General features: G+C 42.9%; 1 protein-coding gene across 8 annotated transcripts in view; it reads left to right on the forward strand.

The window, feature by feature from the left end:
* sema3fb (sema domain, immunoglobulin domain (Ig), short basic domain, secreted, (semaphorin) 3Fb) overlaps window positions 1–21,889 on the forward strand; it is a 59,918-nt gene that overhangs the window by 18,875 nt on the left and 19,154 nt on the right. For all 8 annotated transcript variants that reach the window (XM_005752920.2, XM_005752922.2, XM_005752921.2 and 5 more), the window contains exons 3-5: window positions 20,157–20,317; window positions 20,674–20,736; window positions 21,219–21,338. In XM_005752920.2, coding sequence (XP_005752977.1) covers window positions 20,157–20,317; window positions 20,674–20,736; window positions 21,219–21,338 — 344 coding nt within the window. The remainder of the gene's footprint in view (window positions 1–20,156; window positions 20,318–20,673; window positions 20,737–21,218; window positions 21,339–21,889) is intronic.

Below are 21,889 nucleotides of genomic sequence, written 5' to 3' on the forward strand. Positions count from 1 at the left end.
CAGGTGGCGCTATATTCCTAACCGTGTAGAAATGTTGGCCAATCAGAAGTGTAGAAGCCTCAGTGGGAAAAAGTAAACAAAGCTGGGGCATAGAAGCAGAACCGAGTCGTATGTGTGGAGGGACAGTAACTGTGTGTGTATATGTAAGCATTTAAACACTGCAGAGAGTAAAATTAACAGTAACAGTATTGTAGAAATTCATTTCACGGAAACAATAACGTGGCGCACAGTGTGACGTCAAAAAAGGCGCACACCTTTGATGCTGCGTTTTCTCCGTTTTTCTCGTCCACACGTAAATGCAAAAACTGAGTTTTCGAAATTATCCACCCTGGCCAGAGTTTTTGGAAATCTCCGTTTTCAGTGACCAAAAACGCCGTTTACGTGTGGACGAAAGGTGCAAACGCATAGAAAAATCTCAGTTTTCAAAAATACCCGGGTACGTGGGGACGTAGCCTCAGTTTTAGAGCAATTACAGCAGCTGACCTGCTGATCTGAAGCAAGTCTTTTTGGTTGTCGTTTATCTAGAAGTTGAATGTTTTTCAAATATAAACTGAGCATTATGCGTAATAATTTTCACATAATATTGTTTCATGTTTTCTTACTTAAAGAAAACCTTGAGAAGGTTTAAGAAGCACTGATAAATGCAAAATAATCTAACTGCCTGCTTTTCATGTGTATGTCAACATGCATAATTTGTTTTATACCGGTTAAAATCCGGCACGACCCTTTAATGCTGATGTACACTAATTAATCTCCCACTACTCCCAGCGGTGATACACTGCAGTTAACTGCACATTATTCCCAAATATTTTCTCTGCAGTGAACTCTCCCTGGCTGAGATACAAGCAATACATCTTGGATGAATACTCCACATTCTCAAGATAAACTTGCCCGGGGAAACAGATTACTCTGCTCATATAGAGGTTCCGCAAGAGCTCTGTTTTGACTTGTCTGGCTTAATTGCTGCGTCAATTAAAATGTTTTTCAGAAACACTGTGTGAGCTGGGCAAGGGCCAGGAGAATTGCTAGAGGCTCCGGCTTGTTCACAGCTGTGTGTTGCCTGCAGTGTTGATGAAGGGAGAGTGAGAGGAAGTGAGGCTGAGTTGCCGAGGAGCTCAAGCGGTTAGCAGCCAAACAAAGGCATAAGGTGCGCGCTCCTGCCCGCAGTAAACAACGAGCGCTGTTATCAAAATGTAAACACAAACATTGGGAAGTAGTTAGGCTTTATAGCGAAAGAAATAGACTAAAAAGTCACCTAAATACAAAAAGCATTAGTTGTAGCATTATGATTGAAATGATGTTCATTTTGTTAATATAGTCACCATGGCCCTCTGCGAGTTTATTATTAAGAGTGGAGCCAATGACAACATACGATATTAACAGGATTATAATTGGAGCTGAATCTTGTTCTCTTTGGCGATGTGTAATATATTAATGTGGTCTCCTTTGGGACATGAAGGACGTGACCCACGATGGGCTTCGTACGAAATTAACGGGTAATTGCCGGGTGCTACAGGGCCACAGATGACTGTGAGAACAAGGCTGCTTTCCTGCACAGATATGCCGGCTGAGAGCATCCTCCCATGAAGAACAACAGCATCAGGACATGTAACATGAACCAAAAATGACACGAGTGACGTAGTGCTCCAGCTATCACGTTAATCATGTTGAGCAATGAAGGAAGTCAGAATACATTATTAAAGAGCGACAAAGTTTGTGTATGGGGGAAGCTAAGCTGGATGGATGGACTGCGTTACAGTCTTGGCCCATCCATCCAAGACTTGTTTTTTTAAGCTTGGCCAAGCTCCTTCCTAACCTTAACCACATGTCTGGAACCTTTAAGAAGCAGTCGCTTCAATCCATAAAAAGGATGTTTACCTAAACCTCAGCAAGACAAAAGGAGTGCCACCTTAAGGAACAACTGTCTAGGGTTCTAAGAAGCGTAGTAATATCAGTGTCTGTGTTACAGAACTAACAAGCTTTCAGATAAAAACCTTCAAGTCGAAGACCCATCACTCAAACTAATTCCTGAATTCACAAACGCTGAACCTCCAAAACAGGAGCTCTCAAACTCAGTAAAGGTGAATGGTGCCTCAAACAGGAATCAGCTGTTGCTAGCTACACATGTCGTGGTTACACTGGGCCCCTAAATGTTTTCCAACTACCATAATTTATTTTTCTCATTTTCTTATTCCAGTGATTATTCGCCCATTATTTGTGTCTGTTTCGCAGCAATCCCGTGAAAGCCTTCCCACTCGGCTTCCTCCCCTCTGCTTTTCTTGTCTTTACCATCTAGGAATTCACTCTCAACAGTGCAGTATTTTAGCCACTTTGCAATCCATACCTCCGACCTCTCCTGTAGCTTATTACCTACTGCCAAGACTGTTCAAGAGGACGACTGCGGGGTCACAGAACAGGATATCCTGCATGTCAGTCAAACGTCAAGGCTGTCAGGTGTCTCCGATTTTAAACCCAAATCGGGGAAAGCCTGACTGGTCATTAAAAATCTCCCAGGGAGGCTGAGTTTTGAGTTTTGCCAAAGCTCAGTATACTTCCACAGCTGTCAAGGTGTCTGTATGTCTGCTGCGTTGTGGAGATGTCACCTCAGGCACTATTCAGTCAAGTAAGAGAGAAACAGGCTTCCTCTGGATTAATGAGGAAGGGATATAATAATGTTGGGATATAGATGAGTTGAAATGTGACCAGCTCTTCTTTTCCGTGTTGTTTTTTTCTTCTATAGATGACTTCACTGTACTCTCCCAGGCGTGTTTCCCAATGCGTATCCCATATATGGGACTGATATCCAGACTTTTGGCTGAATGAAAATAAATTTTTATTAAATAAACTTCCACAACCTCAGGATATAAAATGATTTTAAAAGAAATGTATTCTCATGGTCAAGAGACCCCAAAAGGAGTATAATATGGAATATAAAATCCTGCTCCAGTTTTTATCTGATGCCGTACAGTATGAGATTTATAAGTTTCAGATTTTCTTTTGTCAATTTTGCAATCTCAGTGGTATTGGCCCATAGGGAGTACAGGCAAAGGGAGCGTGCTAAGGAGCATGTATAGCAGTACAGTGAACTTGTTTGCTCCATTTAGACCATTCATTCACTCTTCTCCTCCCCTCCCGCCTACTCCCTGCTGATTTCTGCTGTCATGCCAGCCTCAAAAGTTATAAATCACTGTGGATTCTGCAGCCTTTTCATGGGTTTGTGTAGGGGAGTCCCTTTTGTAAGCTTCAGATGTTTGGGGTCAAAGCCAGGCTATCAACCAAAGCAACCAAAAGAATTGTTGATGTGTGAAGTGCGAGTTTGTAATTGAAACGATAAAGGAAGTCCTATAGGGACTGTATATCATCCCACTCAACAAACACAACAAAGGGTATTAGAGGGATTGTGGACTTCTCAAATGAGGAGGGGGGTGTCTTCAGAAACAACACTTTTCACATTCTACATTTTTCTTCCTCCCGGTTGTGGTGCGGGGCTGCAAGAGCGCAAAAGCGCCGACCTCTGAGTGCACTCAGGCTCTCGGAGAGATTGCAGCCCTGTCAGAGAACACGATGCCGCCCCATTAACTGAGATAAGGCAGGTAGGGATTGAGAGGCTGAGATCAATGAGTCATTATGGGGAGTGCAGAGGATTCGAGGCCCGAGTGGGATGGTTACATTCATGGCTTAGCAGTAGGACGGCCCAGCATTCCCATAACCACTTCCTACCAATCCGTGGAGCGACCATCAGGGTAGGAAAACCCTGCAGGATTTTCTCTGGATTAACAGTTGAGTCCATGTCAAATATTCTATCCAAGAATAATGAGGCAGGGCACAACCTTTTCACCTGACACATTTTCATATCTCCAGAGCAACACATTTATGGATTCTGCTGTTCTGTGAAAATGCTTCACGGCCTCAGGTCTTTGTTCACGTGAAGAAGATTTAGCTCTTAAAGTAAGATAAAATATCGTACATCCATTTTTCTCCAACTGAGTGTAACTCTTATAAAATCCTGGAGGTTAATTAAAGTCAAAATGAGCTCAGTTTGAACATTTGGTTTGTTTTCCATGTAATATTGTGAATAAACTTTGGGTTTGTGAGATTTCTGGGTTTTTTTTTAATTAACATTTTTCACAGCATCACAGCAACGTTTTATCTGAATTGGGGTTGTAAAAAACAACAAAAACAAAACAAAAAAACAACATTATCTATCTCACTTGTGATTTTATTATGTTGGTAGTTGTGGCAAAGCCTCAGAAAGAAGTATTTTTTAAAGAAATATGTTGGTGCAGTTTAGTGTGGTTTGGTTTGTGGTGTGATCCCATTTTTGTGTTTTTCCACTACCCATTTTAAATGCCCACTCTTACCTGAGGCACAGTGCTGACAGTCCTCTGTGTTACTCTCTGACTACATTTTGGCTGATATTGATCAAACTTGAAAGGGGAGCCCTTAAGTGAATGTGTAAAAAGTCCTGGTAATCAATGATTGACAGTTGGCATTTCCCCTCATCAAGGTCACCTTGCCAATTTCAGCGTGTGGAAGAGCTGCAGGACAATCAAGAGATGTGAGAAAGAGAGGCTGTTTTGTCTCTTCAGATTTGGCTTTACCAGAGGGAGGTTGAGCGCAGAGCACGACTTTCAATCACAGAAGTACTTCAGCTGCGAGAGCTCGGTAGACCACAACTTAAAGGAGAAAAGGGAATATCGATCTTTGTGCCACTAGCATATCTGCACTCCGCTAGACATGTAATGCTGCTGGGATGGACTTTTTCGGTCTGCAATTACAGCTACAGCTAATTCAACTGGGACACCACAGGATTTTTTTTTTTTTTGGTTTTCTTTGCAGTTCAGTTCAGTCAGAATCTATAAAACACACTTTCTTGGTGTGTATTTCTCACCCATTTGATTATTGCACTATACACCTATTGCTGAAAAGAAGATGTATAGCCATGTAGTCAGGGCTTAGCCAAGACAACCTGTGGACTTGAATTTCGCCCCCTGAAGTTTCTACATGTGATTTTTAAACCTGGTTGCACCCTAAGCCATTAAATATATTTTGACAAGCACGTTTCATGTAGCATGTGTAAATAAAAGCTCGCTTCTAAATGAAGTCCTGCTGGGCTGGAAGTAAAATGTAAGACCACTCAAGTTCACAGCTTATTAGCTCCTTATTACAGGTCACATACTGGTAGAGTTATGCTCATAACATCCCAGCTCTTTAGATTAATTCTGTTTGGCTGGGAATGTGAGAAAAAACAGGAGAAGGCTCCCCTGATTTAGAAAGCATGTTTCCTGAGTTCGGAAAGAAATGAAGTGTTTATGGTGGGGCAAAAAGAGGCCGCACTGAGGGGGGGTTATAAAGGAGGAGCAGTACGAAGATGCTTTGGCTTCACGTTCCTCTTTTCGCCTCTGGGGCTGAGGTTTTGGTCAACACTGCCAAAGCAAACACCTCCATATTCCACCACAGAGGACCCGATGTGAACCTTTCACACACTTCTTGGTTTCGCCTAATCAGCACCTTCCATCTGGAGTTGCCTCATTTATCCTTAGTTTGCATTGTGGTTTTGCATGTGTAGAGAAACTGCTCTAATGGAGACTCTTGGTTCTGTATCCATTACAGCGTTGTTGCATCGTTTGATTATGTTGTGTGCAGTGATGTTTGAAACAACATGACACACCAGGAGTGGCCTCCACTTGCAGGCCAGGGCACCTCCCCTTACTGTAAAAACTGCTCAGAAACAGCTCAAAGAACACAAGAAACATAACCAGGGCTATTGACCTGACCTCTCCACAACCCCCAGATCTCAGTCTGATCAAGCATGCACAGAATTATTCAGAACACATCTGATCTTCTGGGGCTCCAAACAGCAACCCCAGAAACCAAAAGATCAATTTCTAACATCCCACTCAAGTGGATGAGAGACACCACAGGACACCCTGAGATATGTTTGTGTCATCCGCTGAAGGGTCAGAGCTTTTTTGTGGGGAAGAGGAAAACCTAGACTACTTGAGCCAGGTGTTGTCAAAGTTGTGGCCCATCGTGTATACGTGCATGCTACACATGTTATCAGTATGTTTGAAAGATACAAAGGGAGGGGGCTGAACACATCACTCTCGCACCCACTCGGTCTGCTTCACTCTCTATCCATCTCAGCAGTTATCAGGCTGATTTTAACATCCTGTTAGCTGCCGGGAGATTACCAGTGACAAACTGGGATGGCTAAATCGGCTTGGTAAACTCGCTGACCCTGCAAACCACCACCCACCCTCTGAGCCACTATCTCCTTAACACCACCTTACATGGGAATAGAGCACGGTTGGCCAAAATAACAGTCTGAACACAGATAAAGCTCAGAGGAAGCATGTAGGAGAAGACTGCAAAGAACTAACTCCCTAAAAAAGTCGATCAGGCCAAGTAGGCATGCATACCGTACAAATTCATTGACCAGGCGACGTGAAATGAACTGTTCCTGATATCATAATAACTTGTTTTACTTATTTATTCATTTCTTTTTTTGCCTTTTTGACGTAAAATGCAAATTGTCAGTTGGGGACAGCATAACCCACCACACTGATTCCTAGGGTCCTAAGGGAACCTATTATCTTGTTATGACTTAGAAGCAGGATAAGATTGCAGAGCCTTAGAAGCCCCTTTAAAACAACACGGTTTAGGAACAGCAGGCTTATTGCACCAGAGAGCATAATGAAGTCACAGTTTAGCTTTTTGCTGACTTGTAACTTCTACGCGGGTTTCCTTTAGTGGCCAACAAACTGTTAGTTTAGTTCAGAAGGAGTTAGCCCTGTGACCCTTGGTTCCCATGGGTGCATGTGTTTGGGGTACAGCTCATTTAAAGCTTAGCCTAGTGAACGGTCCCAGTGAGGCAGTGGCAGCCGAAAACACAAAGCTGTTTATAAAGGCTAATCGCCTTCATTTCAGATGAGCGCCCTTTAAATAGAGAAAGTAAGTGATTAGGCAAAATGCAATGAAGCTGCTGACATACATGTGGAAAAACGGGATTTGTTCACTAATCCCACTTCCTGTCCCCAAGGCCTGGGAATCAGGGGCACACTGGAACTCAGCTGATCATTTGCCCCTGTTCAAAGAGGCGACGGGGAGAGGGGGGACGTCCTGCTTCTATCAACATCACGTGGCTCATGTCGAGGGTGACTGATGACTATACAGGCTCCAAATGGCAAAGAAAATGGCAAAGGCTTTCCTGCCTACAAGTTCTGTTTAAGCCTGCCCACCCAAGAAACAGGAAGACAAGCACTGAGGTGGCACCGTGCGCACTTACCCAGGATGAGGGAGCAGTGGGAGACTGGTGGGAGGAAGAGACCTGGAGCAGAGCCACAATGGCTGCTGTCACAATCTGTCCTGCCTTCATGTCATTCTCAGGAAGGGGCAGGAACAACTGGCTTCCCACACGGTGACCCCACACTGGCTCGACAAATAAAGCATTCATAACCACGGGGCATGTCAGCGAGACACTGGTGTCAGATACATTAGGTTTCTATATCCTGTGCCTGTTCAACTGTGAATCTTCATGTAGCCTGTCAGGATGCACCTGAGAGAGCTGGGACAAATTGTTGCACTGAGACGTCTTTCTGACAGTTTTCTATGTGGTGGTCCTGCTGTGCTCTGAAAGCCCTTTTCAAGACAAAGTTGTTCCCCTGCTCGTGCAAATCAAATTATTGGCTCACTGGATGAAAACTACTTGGAAATATGGTTTATAAATTGGATATTTATAATTGAGCTATTATATATATAATAGAGCTATTTTGTTATATTTTGTAATTTTGTAATATATTCTATTATATAATTTAGTGACTTACTGTTCTTACTGTCTTGGAACAACTGCGACCACATAATTTCCTCGGGTATTAATAAATTATTCTTAATCTGATGATTGTGATATTTAATGGTAAATCTGCAGAAGATTTACTTTATAGCACAGCATGAAAAACATCAGCAACAAAAAGAAAATAGATCCTCTTAGCTGGAAGTCAGCCCATGGCAGCTGAAACCTGAATTTTGATGCCCTTTGATGCAACTGTTTGTGCCTGTCACACTCAAAATATTACACACATAAGCATTTAATAATATTTATTATGAGGAACTGTGTCATTCACGACAAGAAAAGTAAATTTTTTTTAGTGAAACTTCTGAGCAGATTCTTACAAAAACGACAGATCCATCACAGATTCAGCTTCTTTAAAAAAAATCTCTTTGTTCGTAAATTTGACAGCAGCTTTCAGGATGTTTGAACAGAACTGAACTTCAGTCTGTAGAACTGAGTGTTGTGAAGCCTGAGTTTCTATGGGCTGCTGTTCTTTAACCGTACCTGTTTCTGTTCTACTTCTGCTTTTGGTGAAGCGTGGCACACATTCAGTAAAATTAATTTCAGCCTTCTCACAGAGACTTTCTACAACATTAAACAGAGAGTGAGACTGAGACAGATCCATCTCCATTACATTAAGGCTGTTCTGGTCTCGTAGCTGACTGTTTCTCCCAGGTGCACACACCGTCTGGCCGCAGACAGTAGAACGCTCAGGCAGAGTGTGTCTCTGCCTTTTGAGTGTGTCCAGCACCATATGTAGGGATTATAGGCTGACATGAATCTGAGGTATGGCAGATTACGATACGGTAAGGCTAAAGGTAATGAGGCTCCTTCAGTCAGGGTTTCACGTTTAGTCTCTGTGGCTGCTTCACCCTAAATTCCTTTGCTAATTCTGCAGTGGGCTGTCTTTGTTGTTCTGTTATAAATGCGTGTGCTCTGCCTTCTCCCCTGGCCTTTGTACAAAAAGTAGTGCTAAAATGAATTTACCATGCTAAATGTCCTCAGGAAACCAGAAGGTATGCACATAACTGTGGCTAGACCACAACCCTGTGATTCAGTGGTTCTCCGGGTGTAATAATTCAGAGCTTTTTGCAATTCTTATCTCCACTGAGCTGAAGCTGGAGTGATGGCAGAGAGGTTACAACCCCGAGCCCACTGAGCCATTCTCGACATACACACTCCCTTTTTTTCCTTTGCTCCCGTTCAGTGGACTCATTGAGATTCTGGACGGGCCATCGAGTAATGCCAGTTTACCCGAGGCAATCCCAGTTTCCTGATTCCTCTCAGGCTGAGGAGAGATAACCCTGACCCTGAGCTAATCCCAGATTAAACCAGAACATAAAGCACTGCCACTGCTGTCCAGTGACCTCTGACCTCTGCACGTCTCCCAGCTCAGGCTGCAGCAACACTGCTAAAAGGAGCTTGCAAAGATTTTAGCCAGGTATATTCCAATGAGGGCTTCTTTATCTGTGCTGCTGAATAATAACCCCAGAGATAACTCAGAAAGCCAGACTACTTAAGTAACCAGTAAGTTATTAGGTGACAGTTTTAGTTTATTTGGAGCAAAACAGGTCTGCAGAGCTTGCCAAAGTATTGCAGGAACTGACGCGCAGGATGGGTCAGGCGCATTGATGTGTCAGAGTTGAGGTAGAGACTGATAATAAAACACATGTCTGTTAAAACAGAGCCCTGTTTGTGCAGATGTGTGTGATTAGATCAAGGCTCTCCAGAGAGGATCTCCTTCCCTACTAGTTCACCACATTTGACATCATCCTCAGCCAAACCTCTGCTTTCATGTGTTTCATCTAGACCGAGAGGGAAGGACATTCATTTGTTTGGAGAGAACGCAGAGTCCAAAAGCAGATCCTAGTTTGAGGGAAGATACAGAGTCAGACTTACGGATTCTTCATTGCCTCTGCACCGTGAGCACATCTGTCTGCTGTTACAAGAGTTTACATGAGAATGGAGATAAATGTGTATCTCTTTCCCCTCAACCACAACCCTCCTCACCCCTCCCTCACCCGTTCTGCTTGTCCATCAGCACGCCGGACTTGGCAGGGAGCAGGAGAGAGGCTTAGGTGACGGGAGCCAGAGGCTCTGTGATAAGGCCATCTCTCCGCATGAGAGCTCATCAGAGCTGACAGTGAATACAAATTGATGCCATTAGCGAGGAGGGGGTGTGGATGTAGGAGGGGTGGGGCACGACGGTGGCTCCTAATTATATAGTGGGTGAGCCTCCCTAGGTCGACAGGGGCACGGGGCACGGTAGTAACGAGGTGACGACGGTGGGGTGTCACGGCTCCCGCCGACACAGACGATGGCGGTGCGATTTCTGGATACTGTGAGGACAGACGTGGTGGTTAATGATGTGTGATATGGGATCGCTGTTAGTGCGTATCCATTATGACGGATCACATTCAACGTATGTCGAGACAAGAGGGGGGCACACCTTTTCCCTAGCGAGGGAGCTCGCAGCAACAGAATACAAACAGCATGCCATGAATAGCCAAGTAGCTTCACTTTGTTGTGGTTTTAATGGCTGGCAAGCCCTGGCATGGAATCACGCCAAAGCTCTGCACACACTCATTTGTGTGTTTTTGTTTTTTATGGCAATAATGATTTCAGATACTTTTGTGCATACTCCTGTTTCTACACTGTAAAAAAATTGTAATATAAAAGTACTTCACTGTGTATTTTACGGTTTTGTAATGTTCTGTACCATTAATAGACTGTGATTTTACATTTCAAACGTAAATTAACATAAAATCACTGTAAATGTAATAAAACATAATTTTCTTGTTTTTTAAATGTATTTGTCTGTACATATGCATATTTAGAGTCTTAAAATACGTTCACAAATGCATCATAACTTCACAAATATTTGTCCGTTATTTGAAAGATTGAACTGTTAAATTAAAATGTAATGCTATGGAAAAATATATAAAATGAATCTTATAAACTTTTTATACATCAAATAATAATAATAATTATTGCCGTGGTTCAAGAGTTGGCAGTTTGCCTTGTAATCAGAAGGTTGCCGGTTCGAGCCCCGGCTCGGACACTCTTGGTCGTTGTGTCCTTGGGCAAGACACTTCACCTGCCACCTACTGGTGATGGCCAGAGGGGAATTATAAAGTGGGATTGTAAAGCGCTTTGAGGGTCTCATAAAGCACTATATGAATGCAATCCATTGTTATTTAAACCAACTGTTAACTGTATATTTCTGTACATTTAAGTATTATTATTCATATTGCCACATTCATTGACCTTGTTTACAGGTAATTTCATTGTTTAATCACATTAAAATTTTCCTAATTTAATGCTTAAAAGCACTTGAAAAAGGCAAAATCCCATGTAAAATTAGGGCAACAAACTGTATTGTCATTACTTAAAATAACCGTATTTTCATGAGAAAGTTATTTTGTTATTTTATGGTATTATTTTGGCGCCCCAGCTGCCAGAATATTACTGTTTTTTTAGGATTTTTTTTTCACGGTGTAGGATTAATGCTGCTTATCCGGAATCAAGTTGTTCAAATACAGTGCTTACAGTAACAGCTTTTGAATTCACAAAAGAACACCATAAAACTTGCAGAACTTTGATTTTCCAGAGAGAGGAAGCAAGGATTCAGAGCTTTTGTATCCAGATGCTTTCATGACCGACAGGCAGCCACGCATTTTAACTTGTCTCTTTAATTCCCCTTTTTCCTTTAAAGTTGCATCTATTTGAGGTCTTTGTATCCACAAATAGATTTAACGCTATAAACATGAGTGCAGAAAATTTGTGTATGTAATTTTGTTCTGCTGTCCTAACTTGAACCCATATTCCAGTTCTGCCGTTAGCTTGATCGGATGATACGGGGATCGTGTGCAAAGTATTCTGAGAATTTTCAAAATGTTTTGGTGTTTGCAACATGCACGAGAAAAGAAGACAACCAAGACAACAAGGCAAAAATAACACGACTGCTAATGACTGATTTGTCATCTTAATGCCATGCCTTGTCAGTTTCAAATTTGAAGTGAGATGATGGCAAGCATAACCGCTTTTGGTGATGCTTTGCACATATGGGGCAGGTGTTTGTACAGGCACGCTGTGTTGTCTGTGTTTTCTTTCCTAGTAGCAAGCTGCAGAGCCTGCCTCTCCACAAACACACACACACGCACAGGGTGCAGTGAAGCTTTGAGGCCATCACAATAGATTACCATTCCTCTGCGGGTCAGACTCTTTGGCATTACCAGTGGGTCAGATCATATCTCTAGATTCTGTGCCCTTGCATATTTGCTATCCGCTGAATGATGTCCTATCTGATGTGACACAGTGGCCAAGCCTTTGACCGCTTTTATTATCCTCTGCCCTCACAGTGACGGAGCTAAGACGAGCAGCTGCTGCGTTCTCATGCTCTTATCGTTCCTTTTCCTTTAGCAGCCCAGCTCACCTCAGACCCACTCTCCAGTAATCACACAGGCATTCTTTAACAACTCTGTCACTCCTCTGCTGGCTTTGAAGCATGCAGCTCACGCAAACCCAAATAAGTCGTGTAAATGTTTGACATGAAGGGAAGTTGAAAGAGGCCGTCGAAGGAGAGAGAGAAGGCGCTCTGGGCCCCGAAAGTTGCTGATTTAAAGTGAGTCTGCTGAAAAGACGGCAGCGCAAGTGGCAGTCAGGCCCTCCAGTGGGCACCCACTTGTCCTAAAGCAGAAGGGGGTTTCTTAATCTCCATCGCTATGTTAGTGCCCCTATATCAAGGCTTCCTTATTCTATAAATACAGGAAATCGCTGTGAGAAAGTTGTGCTAGATTAAGATAAGAGAGGAAACACGGCCACTCTTGCATACAGGCATCTGGATATCGGCCAACTCTGCTCACAACTGTGCAAATTCAATCATTTCTTGGACTTTTTCTTACAGAAAAAACTCCCATGTTAAACATATGCGTAAAACAAAAGTCTGAATGTGTTGTATGTGGCTATTTTGCATAGAGGTGCCAATTCTTTTTCACCAAACAGTTAAATACCACATCGTAAGTCAATAGTTAAACAGTAATGTTCCAGCTTAGAGGTAATTGCTCAAATAAAGTGCAGAAAGTGTTCTGAACTCTTTCCAAACACATGAACGCCCTCATAGAAAAGGCAAGCATATTCTCCTGACTGAGAAGATAAACAGAAATCTGCAGGAGCGGCATTAGGAGGTCATGCTACAGCAGGATGAGCATAGATTGACACAGTCCTCTTAGACAGATAGCAGCTTGTTTGCCCAATCTCCACTCTTACTCTCAGCTTCATCTCCACTTTATTGGCAAACATAATAAACAAGGTGCACAACCATGCCCGAGAGAATAAAATGCACCTTTATACAGCTCAGCAGGGAGTGGTTCTTATGAATATTTCAGTGACTTAGACTCATACAAATTAATGAGAATTGTGTCATGTCGAGCAAGTCTCTTAAACCTGTGGCACTGTCGCCTGCGGCGTCTCAACTCATTAATGCGCCTTGTTAAAAGTTGACCCAACTGCCAACTAGGAAACCCTGCATTTTTTTTCCTTCACCCCCCAGAAAAGTCTCTGAAGCTGTTTTGTGCCGCTCCATCATTGCAACGAAGCGTGCCTTGTGAGGAGTAATAAGAGTGTCTTAACTGGAGTTTTCCTTCTTTGCATTGACAGCATTCAAATATTTGGCTAGGATTCCTGACAAGTGCTGCCTTTGATGTGTGAGAGCATGCAACCTCTCCCACCCCCTCTTAATCACCCTAATTATCACCAATGTGTGTGTGTGTGTGTGTGTGTGTGTGTGTGTGTGTGTGTGTGTGTGTGTGTGTGTGAACTGACACACCTTTCTGACGGGTTGGAAACTACCTTGGGGCAATGCTCAGGTAGTGCAGCTTGTTTGTGATATGCCAGGAGCTACTGGGGTATTTCTGCACTACCTATTATTGCACTACCTCAGAACATTTAATCCAAGCCTATTTAACCCTACTTATTTTAATTTACACTTGTTTGATCTGCATAGATCATAACCAGCATTTTCCATCTCTAATCATGCATCGCTCCTTAGACAGAAGCACAGGGCGCCGCAATAGTTTCTAATTAGCCACAAATATTCCCCAATTGAAAACCACTGAGCTGTGAACTGAGTAGATCATTGCTCCACACAATGCTCGTCCGCTTTGTTCATTGCTCCCTTCCTGCTCAGTGTCAAAGCAACGAACTGCAAAGTTTTGTCTTTTCCCATCATCATCCCCCTCCTCCTCCTCACCTCCCATACTTCTCTACAGGGAGTACTGCAGGCTTCAAGCAGCAACATGCACTGACACTCACAGTGGCCTCCACTTTTAATTTACCCAATTTGAAACCAGAGAAATATGCAGTGGGGTGGAACACCCATATCAGTGTCAAGTAGCGAGTGGCCACTGCGCTGTCAAGTGCCAGGATGTGTATTTAGGCCCTCTCAATTCTCTCGTTCACTGTCACTGTTTTGTTTAAACACACAGTCTGAAGTTTTCCATGATCCAATCACTTATCCGACGCTTGCTGCGAATTTGCCAGGAAAGTTATGAGTGGGACGGGCCGCGTACTGTTAAGCTACGCTGGATACAGTAATCGCTGCTTTAATGAGAGGAAGTTCTTATGTTACCGAAGCACACTGCGAGGTAGGACGCATTAAAAGCTGAATATGATATGTGAAATCCCGTCTCCTCTGTCCCTCGTGTACGGCATGGTGGGAAATCACTTCATATAAGTCGGCATTAACCACTGCGCTTTCTTACTTTCTTACTTCTGGAGATGAACTCTCGTGAGTGCGCTCCATGCCTGTCCAAACATATTTCCAAAGTAAACTCGGCCCGTTGGCTATTAATTTAAGATCAGGAGATACGCTATAACATGCAGGCCTGCAGCCCTGGAGATCACCGTCAGCAGCCAAGTATTCTCTCAGGAGGAAAAGGGCTGGCTCCGTCTGACAGTGAGGCATGCTTCTCCCCCTATGTTTCTATACCTCATTTAACCAGGTAAGCTTATAAAAATACATTTGTACTTCTAATGGTCTGAGGAAAGGGTTGCGGTCAAGGTACATCCACTATTCTCCAGAACAACAACTGTATTGTATTGCAGTCTGCAGAACATGTAGTCACCTTGAGTGAATGAGGAACTCAGGTAATCAGTCACAGCAACCTGCATTTAAACTCGGCTAATTAACCTGATGAATGCAAAGAGAAAGAAATAAAGAATCTGTGCTTTGTTCGATATATGTCTTGCTTTGGCACTTTAGTGCAACGAAACACAATTTTCTTCCTAGCCAATCACCAATTTTAGAGTGGACTCACATTGGTAGTGAAGATGGGTTTTGTAAATGAAGTGCTCTTTAAGGTTTTGAGTTTTTACAGTAGAGTCTGATGGGAACTGCATGATGAAACAACCACTAATAACATCACTGTTTCTAACTCTAAGTACTGAACAATGGCAGTTTTGCAGGAAAATGCTAGAATTATAAACTCGATATCAGTTTGTAGTGCAGAAAAACAAACAAAAATAAACAGAGGAATTTTTTTTTGTCTGTCTGAGGTAGTGCTGAGCTTCTGCTCAGGTTTTGGCATTGTTGTTAAAACAGAGTTGGTAAGAAAGGCTCACACTTTCAGCTTCAAACTACACCTTTAAAAGAAACAGAACACTTAGGCACAAATAATTGTGCTCTGCTGTTAAATTAACACTGACTATTAACATTACTGACCAGCAGCACTGATAATGTTTGCTAAATCATTTTGTTATTAGTCATAGTCATTTTTCTGCTTGCCGCTATCTTAATGGTAACAGCTGGTTAATTTTGGTATTAGGTAATTGCTAATAGTTAAATGGCTGACACTGACAAATGTACAGCAAGATTAAAACTTACAACTGTTTAAAGTCCAGTGGTGTTCAAACAGGAGCTTCACTGAGCTTCAGTGCTAATTGTTTGGTATATTAATCTGCAGAATGGTCACAGAATTTGAGTTTTGACAAGGATGGTTGTACTGATTATGTCAAATTCACACAAAACTGAATAGTACTTTTTACTTTCTTGATTTGGGTAGAAGTAAATATTTTTAATACTTAAGTAAATATTTGGTACTTAAGTACAATAGTTTTCCATAGGTCATGACCCTCCACAGAGAGGAGAATATCTTAAAACAAAACTAAAAAAAAAAAAGAAAAACTAAAGTTTGCTACAAAAATCTTTTGACATTTTCAAATCTTATTCTATTTTTTGTAAACCGCTGGATAGCTTTACCTCAGTTATTTAAAATATAATTAATAATTAATTTATATCTACAACATTTTTGCACACTTGCACTTTATGTGGTCCTGTGCCAGTTGTCTGTTATATGTAGCACCATGGTCTCGGAGGAACGCCGTGTCCTTTCAGTGTGTACTGTACAACTGCACATGGTTGAAATGATAATAAAGCCACTTGACTTGACATGACAAGAGGTCCCAGGTTGCCACTTAATTTCTAACACTGCGTTCAATCTGTGCTGTCGCTGTAATGTTGCTGCATACCATATGACTCGACCTACACCATAGCCTGACATTCACCCGCGCAAGCATGTAAAATTCAGCTGCATGACCACAACAAGTGTGATTGGCCTACTTGGTAGTAATATGCCATGTAGACCAAGTATATTGATCTTGGTATACTGAGCGTAAGGATAATGGCTCCGTGATCCAAGATATAACTGGCTGTGATTGTATCTTGCTTGTCTCCAGTGCTAATGCAGAAACCAGTAATCCCAAGCGCTTAGAGTCAATGCGTAATCTCATTTGGTTCTGAAGTCTTCATTCTATCCTCCATTTTTAGCTCCAACATAAATGTATAAATGCAAAAAAGGCTGTTATCTATATTGATATCTTTACTACTTTATGTCAAATTATAGTAAGTAAAGTAAAGTATAGTAACTACAGCTGTCTCACACAATTAGTGAAGTACAAAGTACACTGTTCCCTTACAGTTAAAATATAGTAGCAGTTAAAAAAAAAGAGGGGACAGTACAACTAAGTCGTGACTGAGTTTAAGTGTAGTACTCGTGTCAAGATATACATCATATCAACTTACCAAAAGTTTGGTAGTAGATTTTTGGCCTTGTATTGTTGGTAGATCTCCAGCATCTTTAGCAGGTTGCTCTGATGCCACTAAGCTAGAATTTCTTCAGGTCTCGTTCAGCTCAGCATCCAGTTTCTCAAAGATCAGCAAAGGGCTTTCTTGAGGCCAGAGTGCAGCGAGTAGCAAGAAACGGGCAGTGGGCTGTTTGAGCCAAGAGCACCTTGGGTTCCTTGGAGAGAGAAGCGGATTGTCTGTGTTCAGCAGACTGAAGAGTGTGGACCGGAACGCCACACACAAAGGAACCGAGATGCCTGAGGTCACTACTGTGAAATAGCTTAACTTTCTGCCTTTATGCTACACCTGCATTTCTTTCATGAACAAGAAAGACTGAAAATAGGAAAAATGTCATAAAGTGACCTTCTCTCATTTGTGCGCAGGTGCAGGCATGCTACTGTAAAAACCCAAGTGAATGAGGAATGGGATAGACACTGAGCTTGAGGATCAGGTTGCCCCACCGGCTTACTTTCACCTCCTAATAGAGCCATTGCAATTTCACAAGGGAGAAGCAGTGTGGTCCCGAAACAAAGCCCCTGCTGTGTGTGTGTGTGTGTGTGTGTGTGTGTGTGTGTGTGTGTGTGTGTGTGTGTGTGTGTGTGTGTGTGCGCAGACCCCCCAGAGTGGGCCTAAGCCATACAGGCAGTAATGGGCTACTATGAGTTTATCTGGCTCTGATAGACACATTCACACTCTGCTCCCAGCCTTTAAATCTCTCGGATAAGTCTGCATGTAGAAAATGCTGTCATGCTCTAATGTGGCTGACAAAAGAGCACAAGTAGTTCAGCCTCTCTGAGCCTGTCCTGTGTGAAACTGTAATCTGCGGCTGCAAATCTGTAAGTAAGTCTGGGAAAACAGCTGATTGAGTGTGCAGCCTAATATATCCGAGCTCAATAAAATGTGACTGGTTGAAAAACATCGGGGGATTGTCTGCAAATTAGATTCAGCTCAGTGCCAGAAAATTAAGACAAATGAGTCGTGTAGCAAACATAAGATTTTGTTACTCTCTGGGAAATACACCCCAACCCCACAAATTCTCCTTCATCTTTTAGGTATGGGCATAAACAACAAAAAGAAAAAGCACACACACTCCAAACTGGCATTCTGCAAAAGTGTAGCCTCTCTGCATGTCTTTTCGAGCTGATTGTGATTGAGTGTTTGCTTGGCACCAATCTCAGCCCAGAGACATGCTGTGCGGCCTGACCTCTGGAGCAGAGTTGCAGCCAAGCTCAGTCTGCTGCCATTATACGTCCTTGATCAACATGTCAAACGAGCACAATGCCATGTGGCCCCGCCTGAGGTGAAGTTTGACTTTGGGATTGAGTTAAGAGGGACTGACAGAAAAGACAATGATATCCAGTAGGTGGAGTGGCGCGCCTTTTTGTAACCAGGTTCTGTTGTAGTTAAATCGCCTGGATTTCTAAAAGGTGATGTCTATGGTGGAGACCACATTGCATGCAAATATGAAGGATAAGTCACGAGGAAAGGCACAACGTTTGGGGTAAATTCTACCTGTGACATAGAATTCAGTCTGGCCTGTCTGCATGTTGTCAGATTACTATGAGATTAGAGTACACGTGTTTGTTTCTTAATGTGCGCCTCTCAATAGGGCGTGTTGTTGCTTTGCGCTGTTCACATTTCCTATTCGGCTGACAGATGGTCCCGTCCAGCTTCTCTCTGACAACAAACACACACTGAGAAGTCGCTGACAACCTGCTTCAGAAGGGGGGGCGCCCCGACTGGCCCTCGGAATGTGTGTGTATATGTGTGCGTGTGTGTGCACAATGCATTCTTATCCAGTGTGCACTTGGCCTAGAGTGTATGGGGACTCATCATTCAACTTAAGACTCAACACAAATAATCACAGGGTCCAGCCACATGTTGCAGCTCCTCTACGCGGGGCTGACAGCTGCCAATCACTCTGCTGACCTGTAAACGTTCCATTGGTGGGCACAGTTATTAAATCAAACTGTATAAATATAGAATATCTAATGCTATTAATCTTTGCTTATTGACGTAACCCCCGTGCTAAATTTAGATCTGGCTCAAAAGACTGGCAATATCAGATTCCATAGGGAGTCTGTTTAAAAAGGTCTCTAGATGGTGTTTATTTTAAGGACCAGTGGTGGACATGTGGATGTCTTTGCATGCTTGGGTGGCCAGACCTCTTCTTCAGAAACACCTAACAACCTCGTAGTAACGTCAAACCCACAATACATGACTACACATACAGAGCTTGTTAAAAAAAAAAAAAAAAAAAAATCTTAAACTGGCCATTATAAAGCTACAGTGTGTTTCCTTCAAGGTCTGATATGCCACACTGGCTGTGCGTTTGCTCCTTTAATAACACGGCGGCACACCAGTGTTCAACTATGTCACATTTAACCAGTCAAATGCAGCTAACTGCATGTAACGGTTTATCCTTTGGTTTCCTTCTGCCATGTTTTGGTGGCTAACTCTGGGTTAACCTCAAATCGTGCTTGTGATCTCTCGATTATAGAAGAAGGCTAAATGGAGGATGGGAACTTTCCTGCTGTTTGAGTGAAACCTCTCTGTTTGTCCAACAGTATCTGAATGCCAGCGTCTAAGGCCTCTTACCCTATAGATTGCAAAGGAGTGTGTTTATGTATGGTGGGACACGGGGCCTTTGTTGTCTTAGCCGTGGCCTTTTGCTCTGCCTGTACTTGGTTGCTGAACGAAGCAGAACATATCAAACAAACACTCCAGCACAGAGTCTATAGGGAGATTGGGTTACTGTAGACATGCGAGGACGTGTCAACTGCATTGTGTTGCTGAAAGCGCACACTTGTCTGACCTTCAGACCTTCAATGGTGTCCAAGCATGCAATGAAATGTTGTGCCTTACCCTATTCCATGAACTATGTAGTATGAACATCATAGCTAACTGCCGGTCTACTGTTTCTGTGTTTGCTGGCTTCCCACAGACTGCCACTAACGAGTGACTTTCTAGATCCTTTGATCCACTGAGGAGGTATTAAGCCATCAGTGCTGTTTGACAGGCACTCAGTAGCACTTGTCTCTAATGAGTGGTGTTCTGTTACACAAGTGTCGGTGAAAAACCGTCAGATAAGTCCACGGAGGAGTGGCACGAGGAATGTGTCAGTTGCCCATGCACGTGTGCGCGCGAATATGCGCACATGTAGCTGCAGCTGTCGGTAACCAATGCATTTCTGTTTCCATACAGAACTGAGATCCACTGGTACCGCTCATCACTTCGCCTACCTCATCAACACATCTGACTATCGGATCCTTCGTATGGATGAGGACCATGATCGAATGTATGTTGGGAGCAAGGACCACATCCTGTCCCTGGACCTCCATGACATCAACAAGAACCCACGTATTGTAAGACCTTTCCCATGCTTTTCTCCCTTTGGGCCTTAAAATGGGCTGTTACCGTGGGATAAAGCCAGCACCTTTACTGCAGTTTTACCCAAAGTGAAATGTTCCCCACTCTTGCCCCAGCAGCAGACATTTCGGTTTGCTCACATCAAGTTTTTGTTGGACTACTCTTCTTTTTTTTTTGTTTCTGGTGCAGCTCATTAAAACCCTGTAACTGGGCTATGACAATCCCAACAGGACTTATATTAGCCTTGGTGGATATCCCTTTTAAAATTTTAATCCAAATATGCAATAAATGCCAGTGATGTATAACGTTTTGGGCTGGAGCTATAAAATGTCCCGCGTTCCCACTCTTGCAGATCCACTGGCCAGTGCCTGAACAAAGAAGAATGGAGTGCCTCGTGAGTGGGAAAGATGCCAATGTAAGTATGCGCGTTGAAAATGCACATACCAAGAGCAGGATTGCCCGAGTAAAGTTGTTTCCTTAAACTTGATAGCTTGAAAAAATAAAATATATCTTTTTTTTAAAAAATAAATTGCATTTAAAATATATAATTCCCTCATCTGTTCACATCAGTTTTAATGTGATGAACCTGTTAAATGGAATTACCTGCAGAGTTGGACCTGGCCCAGTAAAATTCTGGTTCCCTCGTGTCTAGCCAATGAGACAGGAATGGAGCAGAGAAGCCCAGAATCCTTCTTTGTGCCAGCTTGAGTTCGGGAACCAAGCACTGCTGGCTGATAGTTTGATATATTGCCCAAATACAAATAGAAGCACAGTATTACTGGCAGATTTTTAAGTTTTAATAAGAATCAGTGAGCATTCAGTAAATCAGCAGGAGGTCTGGCAGTAAAGATTAACTATGAACTGCTATTTAATTTCCTTCAATGTCTGTGTTTCCAGGAGGAGTGTGCAAACTTCATTCGTCTAATTGAGCCATGGAACCGGACTCACCTGTACGTCTGTGGGACAGGAGCTTACAATCCGGTCTGCACCTTTGTCAACCGCGGACGCAAACCTCAGGTTAGAATTACAAAAGAATGTAGAGGCTGAGAAGTTGATCTTAGCAGCATTAAAAACTTCCTCCATCTACATCATGAATGATATGGTTTGCCTTACTCTCCATCCGCCCTACACTAAGCTCCCTTTATGATGATTTTGCTCCATCATTAAGCTTGCTTGTGGTACCCTGTGTCCCCATATGGCAAAGCAGCCAGCACACCAGCCTCACCAGCACACAGCTGTTGTCCCCAGTGTGCCGTTAGAGCTACTCTGTTTAGTCTCAATCTTTAATGGGACCTCTTGAATTTCGTAAACCTAGCCAGTCCGCTTACGCTGCTGTACTCCTCTTTAACACCTCACTTTCCTTTAAATATCACACCCGCTCCCTAATTGTGACCAGGGGACTTTTATAAAAGGCAATAAATAAAAAGTAAATTTCCCATTTGACTTTCCCTTGTGATCACAGAGAAATCGCAACAGCGAGCACAGCTTGCTCGAGCCCCTTGCTGCATACAGCTTGTTACTAATGAAGGGCTTCCACCCAGTCACTCACCTATCCTTCCACCCCTTCA

The sequence above is a fragment of the Pundamilia nyererei genome, unplaced genomic scaffold, assembly GCF_000239375.1.
Source record: "Pundamilia nyererei isolate P.nyererei 1_Seehausen unplaced genomic scaffold, PunNye1.0 scaffold00391, whole genome shotgun sequence".
NCBI lineage: Eukaryota > Metazoa > Chordata > Actinopteri > Cichliformes > Cichlidae > Pundamilia > Pundamilia nyererei.